The sequence below is a fragment of the Mustela nivalis genome (assembly GCF_964662115.1).
Source record: "Mustela nivalis genome assembly, chromosome: 2".
NCBI classification, from domain to species: domain Eukaryota; kingdom Metazoa; phylum Chordata; class Mammalia; order Carnivora; family Mustelidae; genus Mustela; species Mustela nivalis.
This window is the reverse complement of record NC_139021.1, coordinates 63199923-63217596: the sequence shown is the minus strand read 5'-3', so window position 1 is coordinate 63217596 and position 17674 is coordinate 63199923. Positions and strand designations below refer to the sequence as shown.

At 37.1% G+C, this 17674-nt stretch overlaps 1 protein-coding gene across 5 annotated transcripts in view; it reads left to right on the top strand.

The window, feature by feature from the left end:
• Nucleotides 1–17674, top strand: part of PREX2 (phosphatidylinositol-3,4,5-trisphosphate dependent Rac exchange factor 2) — a 306318-nt gene that overhangs the window by 83397 nt on the left and 205247 nt on the right. For all 5 annotated transcript variants that reach the window (XM_082721198.1, XM_082721202.1, XM_082721201.1 and 2 more), the window contains one exon: nucleotides 14602–14735. In XM_082721198.1, coding sequence (XP_082577324.1) covers nucleotides 14602–14735 — 134 coding nt within the window. The remainder of the gene's footprint in view (nucleotides 1–14601; nucleotides 14736–17674) is intronic.

Genomic DNA, 17674 nt, shown 5'->3' with positions numbered 1-17674 from the left:
AACAGGGGGTGCCTCAATCTCACCAGCTCTCTGTGTTTACAACAAACAGTTGAAGTGCAAGAGGAAAATGCAGCCTCAGGACAGAGGAAACTGGCTGCAGGAAATCAGATATGACTACAGTTCCAGCAGGCACAGAGGAGATCACTAGTGTCGGGTCCCAAAAAGGGGCAGCAATGTAGATTCTATCTGAGTAGGATTTGAATATAATTGCATAAGACACAGCCAGGCTGCTTTGGGGGGTTTTGGGACGTTGAGGGAACGCAGCTTGGAGGAAGGCCCAGCTAACTGCTTGGCAACTTTTGATAAGAACAGGATTCCTCATCTCAGTCCACCAGCTTGGAGAGAGGGGGAAAGCTCTTATAATACTCACACCTGATCTGTTCCTGGAAGCTTTGGAGAAACTGCTGATAGGACTCTGATTTGTCCAGGAGAAAGGGTAGACTTATAGGATGAATGCAGGCCCTGGGAGGGAAGGGGGATAGTTACAGAGCTTTCTTCGAATTGCAAACAAAGATTACTGCTCAGCTTGCAGACAGCTTTGTTCTATGTTTAGAGTAGCTCTAGTGGGTTTAGGACATGGCCAAGGGCAGATGTCGGGTGGCATGCGGGCCAAAATCGGAGAGTTCCCTAAAAAGCCTTTAAGGTGAGAAGTCTTGAGCTAAGAAGGCTGGGAAACAACTCCATGTCTAGTTCCTTCCCCAAGCTCCTGCAGACCCTTGAGGACCACCTGAGGGATGACACACCTGTTCCAGTAATTAAAATTTCTTGAATGGCATCTGAATCTGATATACCATGAATTAGCATTATTTTCACCTTAGGTGGATTATTTATTTCAAGTAAGTCACTTAATTATCCAGTCTTATTTTCCCATTAATGAAATAAAGGCTTTTTATAGTGAAATTTGTCCGGTATCTTGCCTGTCTAATATTCTGTGCTATAAATTATCATTACATTCCTTTATGTTGAATTTAGGTAAACAAGTGATTAAAATCTATGGTCCCAAATTAGATGACATAGAGCTGAAGCCTGATTTTCAAGCCGACTTCATCTCTAGTCTGGACTCTAACTCTTACTATGGGGATGATGCATCAGACCTCTCCCACATACTATGTGGGTTATTACAGGAGTGAAACGAAATAAGTGGAAGTGCTTTGAATACTGTAAAATCCTATGCAAATGAGTAGTATTTTAAAGCTCTGGTTCAATGGTAGGATTTTGCCCTTGAGAAATTCCTATTTGTTTAATACATTCTCCTGACTACTGAAGGTGTTATATCACTTCAGTTAAGGTTAGATAGTTCCAAGTCACAGAAACTAAAAGAAAAATTAATTTAAAAAGATATGGGGTAGCTCACAGAATCAGTAGAAAAGCTACACTCTCAAGGGTGTCTAGGCAGCCAAGGCTCGTAAGTAGGTTCATCAGTGCCCTGACTAAAATGAAAAGACTCTAATAATTTTTTTTACCATTCTATTACATCACTCAAGATTCAAGATCAAAATCTAAGATTCCTGTAGTCTTGCCTAGGGGAGGACAGAGGTCCTTGTTGGCCAGTTAGCCACTTTCCTTTTGAGGAAAGGCTGATCTTCCATTGTATGCAATCTTGGTGAACCCTTAACAGTTTGCTGAGGTATTATAATCCCCATTACACAGATTTAAAAAATGAAGGCCACATGATTTACCCCAAGTGCTTACAGCTAATGGATGGCAGAGTCTAAACCTATATTCCTTGTCACCATGTAATATTGTGTCTTCTCAGAAAAAAATCAAGCTAATTCTTTAGATTAAGTTGATTGCTTGCCATTTAGAAGTAAATTGACTTTGGAAATTAGGTTTTTGTCATCATTTACATAGTGACTGCCATTACAGAAGATCTGTAGTTTAATTGCTCATATTTGAAGTTCTGCCTTTTATTAGTATAATTTATATTTCAGTTTTATGTCTTATCCAACATTCAGAGCATTGCACAGGATATTGTGCCAAAGGTAATTGGAGGGCAATGATCAGTGTGCTTGGAAAGGTAGTTTATTAGTTGTTTAATCAGAATCACTGATTCATTTCATAGAACAGGACCAGTTGCTGTCTTGGTCTGCTTTTTGGCTGATTAATAGTATTGTAATGGTAACTCTAATCTTTGGAATCATAATGAACTCTATCAACAAGGGAGTATCACTTGGTAATTCAGCTTTATACCCATGATAGCATTGTTTGGAATAGATCTCTCAAATCTGAAAAAAATCATATTAAAAGATAAGAGGGAGAATTATTAATATATGAAGGTGCTGGAAAAAATAAGATCAAAATAGTTACTGCATTTTACGAAATAGAAAGAAACAGAATAGAAATTTGACACCTCTTGGCTTTCTGCATGGAGAAATATAATGGCACAAAACAATTTTAACATCCATTTCCTGCTTTACATATGATTAAGTTTGTGTCTGACAATATATTGACTTCAAGTCATGTTCTCTTACTTTATGGGTGTGAGTCTAACAGAGGTTGTGATGAGAATTTTTTTTTCTTTTCTACAAGATGATTTGGTGGATACAAATTTGTCTACTGCCTTGAGACAGAATTGATTTATAGATGGCCCTTGTTACTTCAGGATAGGTGGTTTGGGAAGAAGGCCATTGAAAGTCAATCTGTGTAGAAAGGGAGCAGAATTTCCTAAGTGAGAGGAGGCGAAGCTTGATTGGGACTTCATTTCAGTAAAACAAACATTAATGTTGTTAGTTTTATCTAATATATGACAGAATGTAGGTTAAACATCAGTTAATAAATTGAATCTCAAAAAGAGTGAACCAAATGCTGAATCTTGCTGGGCGGCATACATTTTATGACATTATATGATAAAATGACGTGATATTCTTCATTTCATGTTTAACTTTTCTAGTAGTTTTAAAAGATTTTTTGAAAAATATTCAAATGCTTCATTCATTTTCTCGAGACACTCCTTTGATATTGAAACCATTCTCTTATGAGACGCCCACCTAGTTGTCATTCTTGTCAATTTTCTTCTCTTCCACAGTGAGTGGGTCTAGCTCTTGCTAGATCTTCATCTGTCAGTGCTTTGTATATGATTGGGGGAAGTTTCAGAGCCTCCTGTCATCCTTCTTCTTTGCTAAGATTATGCCTTCTCTCTGCAGTCTGCGTTTTTCTGGTATTGACATTCAACATTTAGTTGACAAGATGAATGGGGTAGACTCTGGTGTTAAGCAAGGAGTGCTGACAATGGGGTCAGATAATTAGTGACTAGTTTCCTATTATAGTGATTTTTTGCCTCCTCATAGCTACAAAGAATCAGTAATGAACCCTTACATAACATATTAAGAGAACTTAACATAAAAAGATTTAATCTTTCAAATAATCCAGATGTGGTTTAGCAATATTATTTTCTTTGGGTCTTTTTCAGAGGTGGGGCTTTGTTCTATTGTTGCAGTGTTTCATAAATCATTTTAATGACTGAAGACACACTGGAAATTAGAAAAGGAGCCATAAAATAAATACACATGCTCCTGACTGTCTTTTCTGGGTGTTGTCATTTTCTGAAAGCATACTTTGGCATCTAACTAGTGTCCATCTATAGAAATTCATTATATTCCACATTAAATTAAATTAAATTACATTAAATTCTGTAATGATGCTTTGAATTTACAAGTCTTTCATGTATGCTTACTGTATAATTTATACCTGATTATATCTCAAATTATAGAATCAAAATTATTCAGCTTCTTAACAAATTAGATTCTGAATTGTTACCATTTTATGACTGGATCTTGACCATAAGACACCCACAGTGGGAAGGGGAGCCATTGGCGAGGAGTGTTGCCAACATGGACTGCCTCTGGGTCCTGGCTTTAGTGACTGAAGTCATGGTTTGCTCCATCCATTTCAGACTGATCTTTTCACCCTATAGGAAGGTGATACTGAAATGGTGTCCTTTGTAAGTCTGACAAAGAAAATCCCTAAAGAATGATTGAAACCTGAAATCACGGCATGGAATGAACTATATAGTTAATGATAAACAAATAATCATACACCCACAGCTATCTCTAATAGTGTTAATTCATGCCAGCTCTCATTTTGTTGATACTCTGCTACTACAGTGATCATGCTGCATTTAATTCTATGCTTTCATATGTATTTCTTCCACTAGTATCGGGAACAAAGGTCATGTCCTAAGCCTTTGCACCTGCTGGGACCAAGGTGAAGGAGGAGGGATGACATAGGTTTCCACAGACTGGACTAAAAAGAGAAGCTTTTGGAAGGAGAGGCACTGGATGAGTAGATTCCCACCTATGGTGCAGTTATTAGTGGATGGTTACTTCTCCTCTTGAACTGCCACTCAGCCTTCCTTTCCTGATTTAATAAAAGTGGTCGGGATTAGAACCATCCATGGAACTTCCTTGCTGGGGCTTTGCTGTATTTAGTTCTAATATATATAATTCATCACAGGTGTGATTTTACGTGATGAATGTTGCTTCTTAAAGGGAAATGCATGTTAAAAAGGATAAATCATCTAGATAAAAAAAGTACATTATTTTGGTTATTTATTTTTTAAGAGACTGTTGAGACAACAAAACTCTGAATCATATGGGTAAACACATTATTTAAAAATATCTGTTTTGGGGCGCCTGGGTGGCTCAGTGGATTAAAGCCTCTGCCTTTGGCTCAGGTCATGGTCTCAGGGTCCTGGGATTGAGGAGCCCCACATCGGGCTCTGCTCAGCAGGGAGCCTGCTTCCCCTCTCTCTCTGCCTGCCTCTCTGCCTGCTTGTGATCTCTCTCTCTCTCTCTCTCTCTCTGTGTGTGTCAAATAAATAAATAAAATCTTAAAAAGAAAATCTGTATTGAATATGTACATATACATATTATATTATGGGTAATAGCTTTAGGATAGTTCAAAATTAATGATTTATACAAGCCCTTTTACTTTTTAAAAGTAATTGTTTTATACCTTGCCTCTTAAATGTTGGTTTATGACTCTGATCTATCACTGTACTGTTAAAATAGCTTATTTTCATGGACAATTTTTTTTCACAAACACATGAAATTCCATCTTTGTAAAAGTATTTCTATAGGTTTGATTTTTTCCCATAGTGAAATAATCTGCCGCCTTCAACATCTACTTGGTGACCCATGAAAGACTGTACAAAACTGATTTAACCAAACATCTTTCCCTTTCTTTTATCTTCCTTCCTCCTGTCCTCTCTCCATCTTTCTTTCCTTCTTCCTTCCTTTCTTCCTTCCTCCCCCCTCCCTTTTTTTCTCCCTCCCTCCCATCTCCCTCTGTGCCTCTGTCCCTCTCTCCCTCTTGCTTCCTAAAACTTTACAAACAGAGAAGCCAACTTGTTAGAGATTTATAACAGGAAAAAATGTTTAACACATTGTCTGGCATGTTATAGAAATGTTAAAACCCTGACTTTAGTATTCATCTAGAGAAAAGTGTTTATCATACATGATTGTTCAGTGACTAAATATGGAATTGCCAAAGAACAGATTTCTAGATTTAAAAATTAGCATCAATTTTCAAAATGAAGATAAAACACTAACTAGGTTATGTAATATTATTTAGGTGTAAGTGAATATTCACCAGTGATGAAATGTACCAGAGGTGACCATGTGGTATATTTGCGACCATGGTAATACGATCAACGCGTATCTGCCCTGGGGCTAGGAAGCAGTCAGGACTACCTCAGGCAGAGACCTGTGCACACCTCTATCTCCCTGTCAGCAGGGTTGCCATACAATGCACTTGAGCACCTGGATTCAGGTACCCAAAGCCTCCAAGGCAATTTTACTTAGTGTTCCACATGCATCAGCATTTACTGGAATGACCTGGGGAATCTTCCCTTAAGGTCCTACCTTACCTCCTACAGAGGTAGGTCCTTAAGGGAACCTGGGAATTTCAAGAAGCATATCAGGTGTGTCTCCCAAACTCTAAACTTTGAGAACCATTGCCCTAGAGGCTTTGCTCTCTTCTGATGATCTGCCTGGCTTGTTTTACTGCTTCCACATTTTTAATATTCTAGTTCATTTGCCTGACGTTGTCATTTTGATAGACTTTAGTGCTCCTGACTCTTACCTAGAAATCTGATGTTCATAGCCATACTTTATTTCAATTTCTTCTGTAAATTTTGTACCTTGACTTCTTTATTCCTAACCCCAGGGGATTTCTAGGTAAATGAAAAAAAAATGCATGTAATTTCAAAATATCATAAATTTCATCTACTTTAAAGATAAAGTTGTAAGGTTTTTGCTTTGTTTTCTTTCGTTTTAGCTACAGAGAAAGGTAGATTTATCATGTAAGCAAGGGGGAAATAACCACAACATTATTTAAAAAGTGACACTTATTAAGTGTCTACTTGTACATGGGATGGATTTGAAGTGAGAAACGTATCATGACTATACAGAAGACTGTATATACACTTGGTCAAATTTTTAATATTTGTAACATTGTACATCTCTGTGGTTAAAAGATTCTTAATGATTTCTACTTGCCATTGTCTTAGTAATAATGTGCAGATTCAGTCATGGTAAATCAAGAGCACAATGGTTCTTCTTTACCACTTACAGCTTATACACATGGTATAAAGAGAAATGCTATAGTCCATTCATATAGAAGGAGTTTTTTAGACAAATGTGTATGTTCAACACAGATTCCTTTAAGTGTATAAGCAATTCTCTGGGAATTATTTAATGGAGATTTCATATGATAATAGTAGATTACTATTATCTATTACTATATTACTATTCTACTATGGTAGAAGATGGTAAAGGTACCTACTGTTCTGATTCTTTTTTTTTTTTTTTAAGATTTTATTTATTTATCAGAGAGAGAGAGGGGAGAGAGTGAGCACAGGCAGACAGAATGGCAGGCAGAGGCAGAGGGAGAAGCAGGCTCCCCGCCGAGCAAGGAGCCCGATGTGGGACTCGATCCCAGGACGCTGGGATCATGACCTGAGCCGAAGGCAGCTGCTTAACCAACTGAGCCACCCAGGTGTCCCTACTGTTCTGATTCTTAAAGCTTGCTGTTAAATATTAAAGACATATCACTTCAGTGATAGAAATGTCTTAGTAGGATTTAGTAAAATATAATATGAGTGATGTTATGTTTATAGTGTGAAATATACTTTAAAACATAACAAGATTGTTGGGCTTGATGTCATTACCCCACAAAGTTTCATTAATAGATTATTAAACAGATGCTTTGGGCTGTTTTTGAAAAGAAGTGTTTTACCTCACAGAGTTCAATTAATATTATTCTGATTTTTGATCAGGAGCTAGGAGCTAATGGGAACTTATGGTAATGACTTAAACATAATGTAGCTTTAAAGATTAAAAAAAAAATTATTTATTTGACAGAGAGAGAGAGCACAAGTGGGGGGCAGGGAGAGGGAGAGGCAGGCTACCTGCTGAGCAGGGAGACTGACACAGGGCTCCATTCAAGGACCTTGGGATCATGACCTGAGCTGAAAACAGTTAACCAACTAAGCCACCCAGGTGCCCCCAAACATAATGTATTTGTATATTAGTAAGGGGTTTGAGAGTTTGCTATGATACCAATCTAGATTAAATCAAAAGTTGAACTATCTAGGGGCGCCTGGGTGGCTCAGTGGGTTAAAGCCTCTGCCTTCTGCTCGGGTCGTGATCCTAGGGTCCTGGGATCGAGCTCCGCTTTGGGCTCTTTGCTCAGCAGGGAACCTGCTTCCCCCACTCTCTCTCTGCCTACTGTGATCTCTGTCTGTCAAATGAATAAATAAAATCTTGGAAAAAAAAAGTCAAACTATTTAAGCATACAATAGAGGAAAATCATCTAGAGGCATTGTTGACTAATGGAGCATTTTGAATTAGTTGTCAGATGGGATTGCCATAGATGTGTTAATACAATCTTATAGAATCAAGATATATATTGTAGGGGACTGAAGAAATACTGATATCACTACATGATTTATTCTCCAGCTTGCATCTGAGTGGTAGTGTTCACTTCTAGAGATGTTCCATATTAAGGGAGACCCTCACAAACTGGAGAAGGTTCAGAAGAGATCTTCAGGGATCTTGCAGACCTTTTCATAGTCCATACTGTGGACATTACTGCTATAAATATTTGGGTGCATGTACCCTTTCAGGTCACTACATTTGTATTGTTAGGGTAAATACCCAGTAGTGAGAGTGCTGGGTCATAGGGTAGCTCTATTTTAAACTTTTTGAGGAACCTCTATACTGTTTTCAAGAGTGGCTGCACTAGCTTGCATTCCTACCAGCAGTGTAGGAGGGTTTCCTTTTCTCCGCATCCTCTCCAACATCTATTGTTTCTTGACTTGTTAATTTTAGCCATTCTCATTGATATGGGGTGGTATCTTACTGTGGTTTTGATTTGTATGTCCCTGATACCAAGAGATGTTGAACACTTTTTCATGTGTCTGATGGCCATCTGGATGTCTTATTTGCAGAAATGTCTGTTCATGTCTCCTGCCCATTTCTTGATTGGATTATTTGTTCTTTGGGTGTTGAGTTTGATAAGTTCTTTATAGATTATGGGTACTAGTCCTTTATCTGATATGTCATTTGCAGATATGACATTCTGTCAGTTGTCTTCTGGTTTTGTTGACTGTTGTCCTTTGCTGTGCAAAAGGTTTTGATCTTGATGAAATCCTAAGAGTTCATTTTTGCCCTCGCTTGCCTTGCCTTTGGTGATGTTTCTAGGAAGAAGTTGCTGCAGCTGAGGTTGAAGAGGTTTTGCTGCCTGTGTTCTTCTCAAGGATTTTGATGGATTTCTGTCTCACATTGAGGTATTCCATCCATTTTGAGTCCATTTTTTTGGTGTGGTGTAAGGAAATGGTCCAGTTTCATTCTTCTGCATGTGGCTGTCCAATTTTCCCAACACCATTTGTTGAAGAGACTGTCTTTTTTCCACTGGACATTCTTTCCTGCTTTGTCAAAGATTAGTTGACCATAGAGTTGAGAATCAATTTCTGGGCTCTCTATTCTGTTCCATCGGCCTATGTGTCTGTTTTTGTGCCAGTCCCATACTGTCTTGATGATTATAGCTTTGTAATAGAGCTTCAAGTCCGGAATTGTGATTCTGTGAACTTTGGTTTTCTTTTCAACATTCCTCTGCCTATTTGGGGGATTTTCTGGTTCCATATAAATTTTAGGATTATTTCTTCCATTTCTTTGGAAAAAAAGGATAGTATTTTGATAGAGATTGCATAAATGTGTAGATTGCTTTAGGTAGCATAGACATATTCACAAAATTTGTTTTTCCAATCCATGAGCATGGAACACTTTTCCATTTCTTTATGTCTTCCTCAGTTTCTTTCATGAACACATTATAGTTTTCTGAGTACAGATTCCTTGCCTCTTTGGTTAGGTTTATTCCTAGGTGTCTTATGGTTTTAGGTGCAATTGTAAATGGGATTGACTCTTTAATTTCTATTTCTTCTGTCCTGTTGGTGGTGTATAGAAATGTAACTGATTTCTGTGCACTGATTTTATATCCTGACATTTCACTGAATTCCTGTATGAGTTCTAGCAGATTTGGAGTGGAGCTTTTTGGGTTTTCCACATAAAGTATCATATCTGCAAAGAGTGATAGTTTGACTTCTTCTTTGCTGATTTGGATGCCTTTAATTTCTTTTTCTTCTCTGATTATTGAGGTTAGTACTTCTGGTATTATGTTTAATAGCAATGATAATAGTGGACATCCCTGCTGTGTTCTTGATCTTAGAGAAAAAGTTCTCAGTTTTTTCCTGAGAACAGATATTGAGAATGGATATTTTTTTTTTAATTTTTTATTTTTTATAAACATATATTTTTATCCCCAGGGGTACAGGTCTGTGAATCACCAGGTTTACACACTTCACAGCACTCACCAAAGCACATACCCTCCCCAATGTCCATAATCCCACCCCCTTCTCCCAAACCCCCTCCCCCCAGCAACCCTCAGTTTGTTTTGTGAGATTAAGAGTCACTTATGGTTTGTCTCCCTCCCAATCCCATCTTGTTTCATTTATTCTTCTCCTACCCACTTAAGCCTCCATGTTGCATCACCACTTCCTCATATCAGGGAGATCATATGATAGTTGTCTTTCTCTGCTTGACTTATTTTGCTAAGCATGATACGCTCTAGTTCCATCCATGTTGTCGCAAATGGCAAGATTTCATTTCTTTTGATGGCTGCATAGTATTCCATTGTGTATATATACCACATCTTCTTGATCCATTCATCTGTTGATGGACATCTAGGTTCTTTCCATAGTTTGGCTATTGTGGACATTGCTGCTATAAACATTCGGGTGCATGTGCCCCTTTGTTCCAATATACCTTCTGCCTCTCTCTTTCTTTCTTCTTCTGGGATCCTAATATTATTTCATCTTATGGTATCGTTGATCTCTTAAATTCTGTCCTCGTGGTTCAGTAGTTGTTTGTCTTTTTCTCAGCTTCTTTATTCTCCATCATTTGGTCTTCTATATCAACAACTCTCTCTTCTGTCTCATTTATCCTAGAAGTAAGAGCCTCCATTTTTTTTTATTTCACCTCATTAATAGCTTTTTTGATTTCAGCTTCGTTCTTTTATTCCTCCAGAAAAGGATTTTATTTCTCCAGAAAGGGATTCTCTTGGGTCTTCCATGCTTTTTTCAAGCCAAGCTAGCACCTTGATAATCATCATTCTGAACTGTAGTTCTGAGGTATTACTAATGTCTGCATTGATTAGGTCCCTAGGCACCGGGACTGCCTCTTGTTTTTTGTTTTGTTTTGTTTGTTTTATTTTATTTTTGTTGTTGTTGTTGTTTTTTGTGGTGAGTTTTTCCACCTTGTCATTTTATCCAGATAAAAAAGATGAATGAGAGAACAAAATACTACAAGGGTGGCAATGACCCCAGAAAATTATATACTAACAAAGTCTGGAGAGACCTGAAACTGGGAGGAAAACAAAGGAGGAAAAAAGAAAAATATATGCATATTAGACTGGTGTATAGAACAGACAAAATAAGAGTAAACATCATGAAGGGATGGAATATGACTGTGAAGATGAAAATTAAAAAAGATTCTAAAAAAGGAATTGATAAGATAAGAAGTTCTTTGAAAAAGGAGAGAAAAAAAGAGGAAAGAATGTGATCAGGCTGGAAACTAGAACAAAGACATGTGCTAGATTTAGGGTATATTTTGATCTATTAGAAGAATCTGTGTCCCAAAATTTTAAAGAAATAAAATCTGTATGTATGCAAAAAATAAAGTTAAATACAATGAAGGGATAGAATATGACTATAACAATGAAAATTCAAGAAGATTTTTTAAAAGGTATTGATAAGATAAAATAGTTAAAATGATAAAATAAGAGAGGGGGCAAATTTTTAAAAATAAAATAAGAAAAAATAAAATTAAAAAAAAACAAACTAACTTTCCAAGACTAAAGAATCAGTCTTTTTAGTCATGAATTCTATGTGTTGCTTTCCCCTAGCTCTGGAGTTCTGCAGTTCTCATTGAATAGTAAACTTGTTTTTGGCTAGATGTTCTTGCTAATCTCCTGGGGGAGGGGCCTATTGCAGTGATTCTCAAATGTCTTTGACTGAGATGGAATTGCACCACCCTTGCCAGGGCCCAGGCTAAGTCATCTGCTCATGTTTGTTTTCGGGAGCTTTTGTTCCCTGAACACTTTCTGTATAGCTTTGGAGGACCAGAATGAAGATGGTGGCCTCTCAATCTCTGGCTCAGCAGGAACTGAGAGCTTGGGGGCTTTACTGCTCAGTGCACCATCAGAGAAAAGCAGTTAATCCCTCTGTCTCCCTGGTCTCTGGTTGCACTCCAAGCTCACCCATCCTGTCACTCCCATTTGGAGTCTCCAAACCCAGCTGATTCCAGCTCTGTGCTCCTACACAGCTCCTCTTGGAAGAGGAAGTGGGGGTTCTCCCCGATCTGCTCCTTGTGGGGTTACTGCTGGGAGAGTAGTGGCCCGCCCATGCCTCGGATCATGGTGCAAGGTAAACCTGAGCTTAGTTCTCCCTCCTTGGCTCTGTCTCTGCAGCTGGTTTCCCTGCTCTGTACCTGGGAGCTTTGCCACAGTCAGACACCCATGGTCTTTTTTTGACCCTGTGGGTCCTGAAACCATACTATCCCCATGAGTGATTACTACCCACCCCCCCTTTGCCTCTACAGTGACATCCCTCAGTGGAGTAGATGTCTTAAAGTTCCTTTTTTTGTGCTCTGCTGCTCTCTCTCTTGCTGGGAGCTGGCCCTTGCCCCACAGTCTGTCTTCACATATGTCGCCTTGGATTCACTTCTCTGCATGTTCTACCTTCTGGAAAGTGGTCTATTTTCTCTTCTTAGAATTACTGGTCATTTTCTCTTTGATCTCCTGTTGAGTTTGTAGGCGTTCAGAATGGTTTGATAACTATCTAGCTGAACTCCTGGGACCCGATGATATTTAAGTCTTTTACTCCTTCCCCATCTTGCTCCACCCTTGCAGCTACCATTTAATTAGATAACAACTTATCTTCTTTGCTTTACTTTTTTGGGCTACCATGAGAAATAATCTAAGGTGAAGTATTTTGTACCTTTTGTAAAATTGTTATCAATAAAACCACTTTCATAACTTTGTATATGTCCTTGTGCAAGAATCAATGTGATGTTTCCTTATTTCCATTTTTAATAGTATTCTATCATAGTTTTTTTCTGAGGTAAGGATAGTTCTTAAGTAAGAAATCATTGCCACTGAAATTGGGATTTATATTCATATTTGATTACAGTTTTCACTTAATTATTACATGAGGAAGGATATGAAATTATATAAATTTTTGATAGATCTCTAGTTATATGTCCACCTTTATGATGAAAGACAAAGAAAAGGGAAATGTCTTAAATCTAAAATAATTTGTAACAGATGGTCACCAGAGGGGAGTTGAGTCGGGGGAAGGGAGAAAGAGGTGAGGGGGATTAAGAATACACTTCTTGTGATGAGCACTAAATAAAGTATGGACTTGCTGAGTCACTATATTATACACCTGAAACTAGTATAACACTGTATGTTAACTCTCCTGGAAATAAAATTAAAAAAATTAAGTTAAACATAAAAACAAAAAATAAAATATGTGTGGAGGGATGCCTGGGTGCCTCAGTCAGTTAAGCACCTGCCCTTGGCTCAGATCATGATTCTGGGGTCTTGGGACTGAGCCTCCTTCTTTCTCTGCCTGTTTGTGCTCTCTCTGTTTCTCTCTCTCTGACAAATAAATAAATAAAATCTTAAAAAAAATAAAGTTAGTAAAAAATAAATAAATAAAATGTGTTTGTAATGCAGATGCTCAATACAGCCACGTTCTCCTAACTTCCCAATTGGGGCGTTTCTTACTGACATGTATGAGTTATCACTGTAATTTAAATTTTTATAATCAGAGAAACTGTACCAATTATTTCTGTGGAAATATGAAATTTACAATTCATGATCTGATTTTTAAATATCAAAAGCAAAAATAAAAGCATTGAGTTGAAAAAGAATCAGAAATTTATCCCTAGATTTAAAGAGACCAGACCTATTGAGAACAGAGCCTGCTTATCAGCTATCTACTGAAAACTTTTTTTGTTGTTTTTTTGTTTTGTCTCAGTGCATTAGTTTTGATAGTTTAGGATGTAGAAACAAATACACTGCCACATTTATAATGGCTCAAAGGACAGACTTTGATCAGCTCACACAACAATCTAATGCTTGTGCTCTGCTTCATTGGGCAGCTTTCCTCTGTTCATGATTCAGGCTCTTTTCATCTGTGGCTCCTCTCAGTGGTTAGTTCTTATGTTAAGACTTAGTTTTGTCACTAGTCATCTTACCTTAGCATGCACTCAGTGAATGCTTATTTAAGGAATGAGTGTGCCTATGCTAACTTTTGATTTCTGTTAAAGCTCTATGGGGGTGGGAGGTTGGGGTACTAGGTGGTGGGTATTATAAAGGGCACGAATTGCATGGAGCACTGGGTGTGGTGAAAAATAATGAATACTGTTATGCTGAAAATAAAAAATAAATTTAAAAAAAATAAATAAATAAATAAAAAATAAAATTAAAAAAAAAAAAAAAGCTCTATGGAAGGTTGCCCTCTTTAAATAGTTTTTTTTTTTTCCTTAATTTCTTCTTTTTTCTTCCCTCCATTCAAGGAGTGGATAAATGAGTTGAAACCCATTGAAAAGTTAGAGAATTTCATGTACTTTGTGATATATCCATGGAACTCTTTTCCCATACCAAGGGAAGAAAGGAGGGGGAGAGAAGTGCTAGACACATGAATTTTATGCATCAGTTTGAAATCATCTCTTTGTAAAAGAGCATAGGTAACGTGGTGTATCATCCATGCTTATATATGCCTACATGTGTAAGAAAGCTAAAAGAAGACCCAGAGTCTCCTAACCACAGTTGTAACTGCTGAGACTGATGAGGAGGAGTCTGGGAGGAAAAGAGACCTCCATCCAGTGTATAAATGTTTATGGTGTATCAACTTTTATCCTGTCCATATATTGTATCTTGAAATAAAAACAGACTTTTAATGAGAAAAAGAATTACACACAAAAGTTTCTGTTAAGTAATCAGACATTGTCTCTCTCTCTTTTTCTTTTTTTAACCTAGGGATCCAATATCACCGACACCTGCACTGAGATGCTAATGTGTGGCGTCTTGCTGAAAATTTCTTCTGGAAATATTCAAGAACGGGTGTTTTTTCTTTTTGATAATCTTCTGGTGTATTGCAAAAGGAAACACAGGTAAGGTGATAAAAAGGTACTACTTCAGAAATAACTTATTAACCTTGGAAAATATTTTTTAAGAAAAAAGAAATTATTTATCAATCCCACAGTTTCAGCCTTTTCCTTTGTGCTCCTGGGAACTCAGGATCTCCTCAGTAAAATTCACATACTCTTAGCCTGTTTTCTGATTCTTCTCATTACCTTCTTGTAAAACCTGACTGAAATGTGACTATTATTCAATAACACTACCTTCCCAGGAAGCTTTTGGAGGAAAAATAAATATTTCTGTTGCTAATCCACATGCCTCAGGCTCTGTAGGAAAGGTGAATATGTCTTCCGTGTTTCCCAGTGCTGTTTCCCAGTCATTTCCTCCCCTTCCTTGGAAATATTTTCCTTAACTGCCCCATCTAGTATAGCCTCCCGGCAATTTTATATAAATAGCTAGAAAATTCTTGCCAATATTTTCTTCATTCTTTATTTATTTGTTGCCGCCTTTGCTGGATTAGACTGTAAAGTCCATGAGAATATTGGTCTTGCTGCTTATTCTGTGCTATTTCCCCCGAGACTGGACCTGCCGTGTAATAGACACTCAAGAGGTATTTGTTGAATAAGTGAATAAATGAATGAATAAGTGAATGAATGAAACCCAAGCAAGTTCCTGGTATAGCTTAGTTTTCATTAGTTTAAGTAATTTAATGTAGCAGTGTTATTGATGTATGTAATTTTTTAAAAGTAGGGATATAATTTTTTCTTTAGGAGGTACTTAGAGGATGTTTCCTTGAACTCCTGGTGAAACGTTGTACAGATTGTTTAAGCAAAATAATAAAGCTGAATTTAATTGGGAAATTTCCTTTGCCTTTATATACTTCTTCCTAACCATATCTAGGATACATTATATTCAGTGAAAAGGTACTAAAAGGTTTCATGAAATTTAAAGGTAAAACAGATGGGTTGAGGATGCAGGGTTTGTACGAGTGTTTATTCTAGAAATGAGGTTCAGAAATGAGGACAATGTAACCAAAGATTTTTAGTAGCATGAGAATGAGAAACTCAAAAACTGACTGATTTCTGAGGCAAGATTAAGGGAACATCATTCTTCACCTCTTGAAATGGGATTTCCTAAGTCAATAAACAAGATGTCAAGAGCAAGTTCTCTGATTTGGCAGCTATGTTGATGACATGGGAGTTCTGCCTCTTAGATTATAGTATCAGAATGCCCTAGCAGGAGACATTAGTGCAAAAATACAGTGATACTGAGAAAGCATAGAACTACCCATGTGTCTTGCTGAAAGGGAACAAGTTAGGGTTAAAGTCAAAAGATAGTGCCTGGGTGGTGCAGTTGGTTAAGTGTCTAACTCTTGGTTTTGACTCAGGTTATGATCTCAGGTTTGTGAGATTGAGCCCCATATCAGGCTCTGCACTCAAATTGAGTTTCTCTCTCTTTCACTTTGCCCTTTCCCAATCTCACACATGCTCTCTCTCTTTAAATAAAGAAAGAAATAATAAATCTTTCAGAAAAAGATAGTTGTTAATCCCTGCCTTAATGAGATTTTTTTAAAAAAAAGATGTTTTACCACATATGAAAATGAATTCTTTTTTTTTTTTTTTACTATGCTCTTCTAAACTCTCTGTGTTTTGCAGCAAGATTGGGATTCATAGAAATAGGTTTTAATGCTTTGGTGAGTGCTGTGAAGTGTGTAAACCTGGTGATTCACAGACCTGTACCCCTGGGGATAAAAATATATGTTTATAAAAAATAAAAAATTTAAAAAAAAAAAATAAAAAATAAAAAAATAATTTTAAGCTGAAAAAAAAAAAGAAATAGGTTTTAAGAAGATGTAGAAAAGGCTGTTAATTTTACTTGAATATAACTCATTAAAAAATTATAATGTGCTTCAAGTTGTTTAGGTACAATTTTTTTCCAGCTTTATTGAGGACTAGTTGACAAATAACATAGTAATATATTTTAATTGTACAACATGATGATTTGATATACATCATGAAAGGATTTTGCCCATGAAGTCAATTAACACATCCACCTAGGTGCAGATATTAAAGGCATCCATTTGAGAATGAGATCTTTTTTTTTTAATTACAACTGATCTCATACTTATTTATATATATATGCCTGCCTTCAAGTGCAAAGCTTTTGCAAAATTAGCCATGTACAATGATGATATGATTTATGGTCTTACGATTTTCCTTGTTAAATTGGTAAACAACAGAAAAGATTTTGTAAAATTAAAATCCTGAAGGGTTTTTTTTTTTAAGACTTATTTATTGGGCGCCTGGGTTAAGCCGCTACCTTCGGCTCAGGTCATGATCTCAGGGTCCTGGGATAGAGGCCCGCATCGGGCTCTCTGCTCAGCAGGGAGCCTGCTTCCCTCTCTCTCTCTCTGCCTGCCTCTCTGCCTACTTGTGATCTCTCTCTGTCAAATAAATAAATAAAATCTTAAAAAAAAAAAGACTTATTTATTTATTTTGAGAGAGAGGGAGAGTGAGCAGCAGGAGGGGGAAAGGGAGAAGGAGAGAAGCAGACTCCTTGTTGAAGTGCAGAGCTTCATGGGGCTTAGTCCCAGGACCCTGAGATCATGACCTGAGCCAACATCAAGAGTTGGACTCCAACTGACTGTCCAGGTGCCCCTACAATCCTAGTTTTTGAACAAATATCCTTAATGGGTATATAATGTGGACAAAATACATAGTGACTAGAAATGGAAATACTGCATAAATGTTATTATCTATTCCCTTCCTGAATTGAAATAGGAAGAATATGCCATCAAGTCCCTTCATTTTAGTTTACTTCATCCTCTTAACCAAGTCCCTTCATTTTAGTTTACTTCATCCCCTTAACCAAGTACTATTGAAGCTCTAAAGATTGTTTAGTGAGTGTGAGTAAACTGAACCTTTTCCAGATTTCCAAAGTATTTTAATTGCAAAATCTGGGGACTTGATGA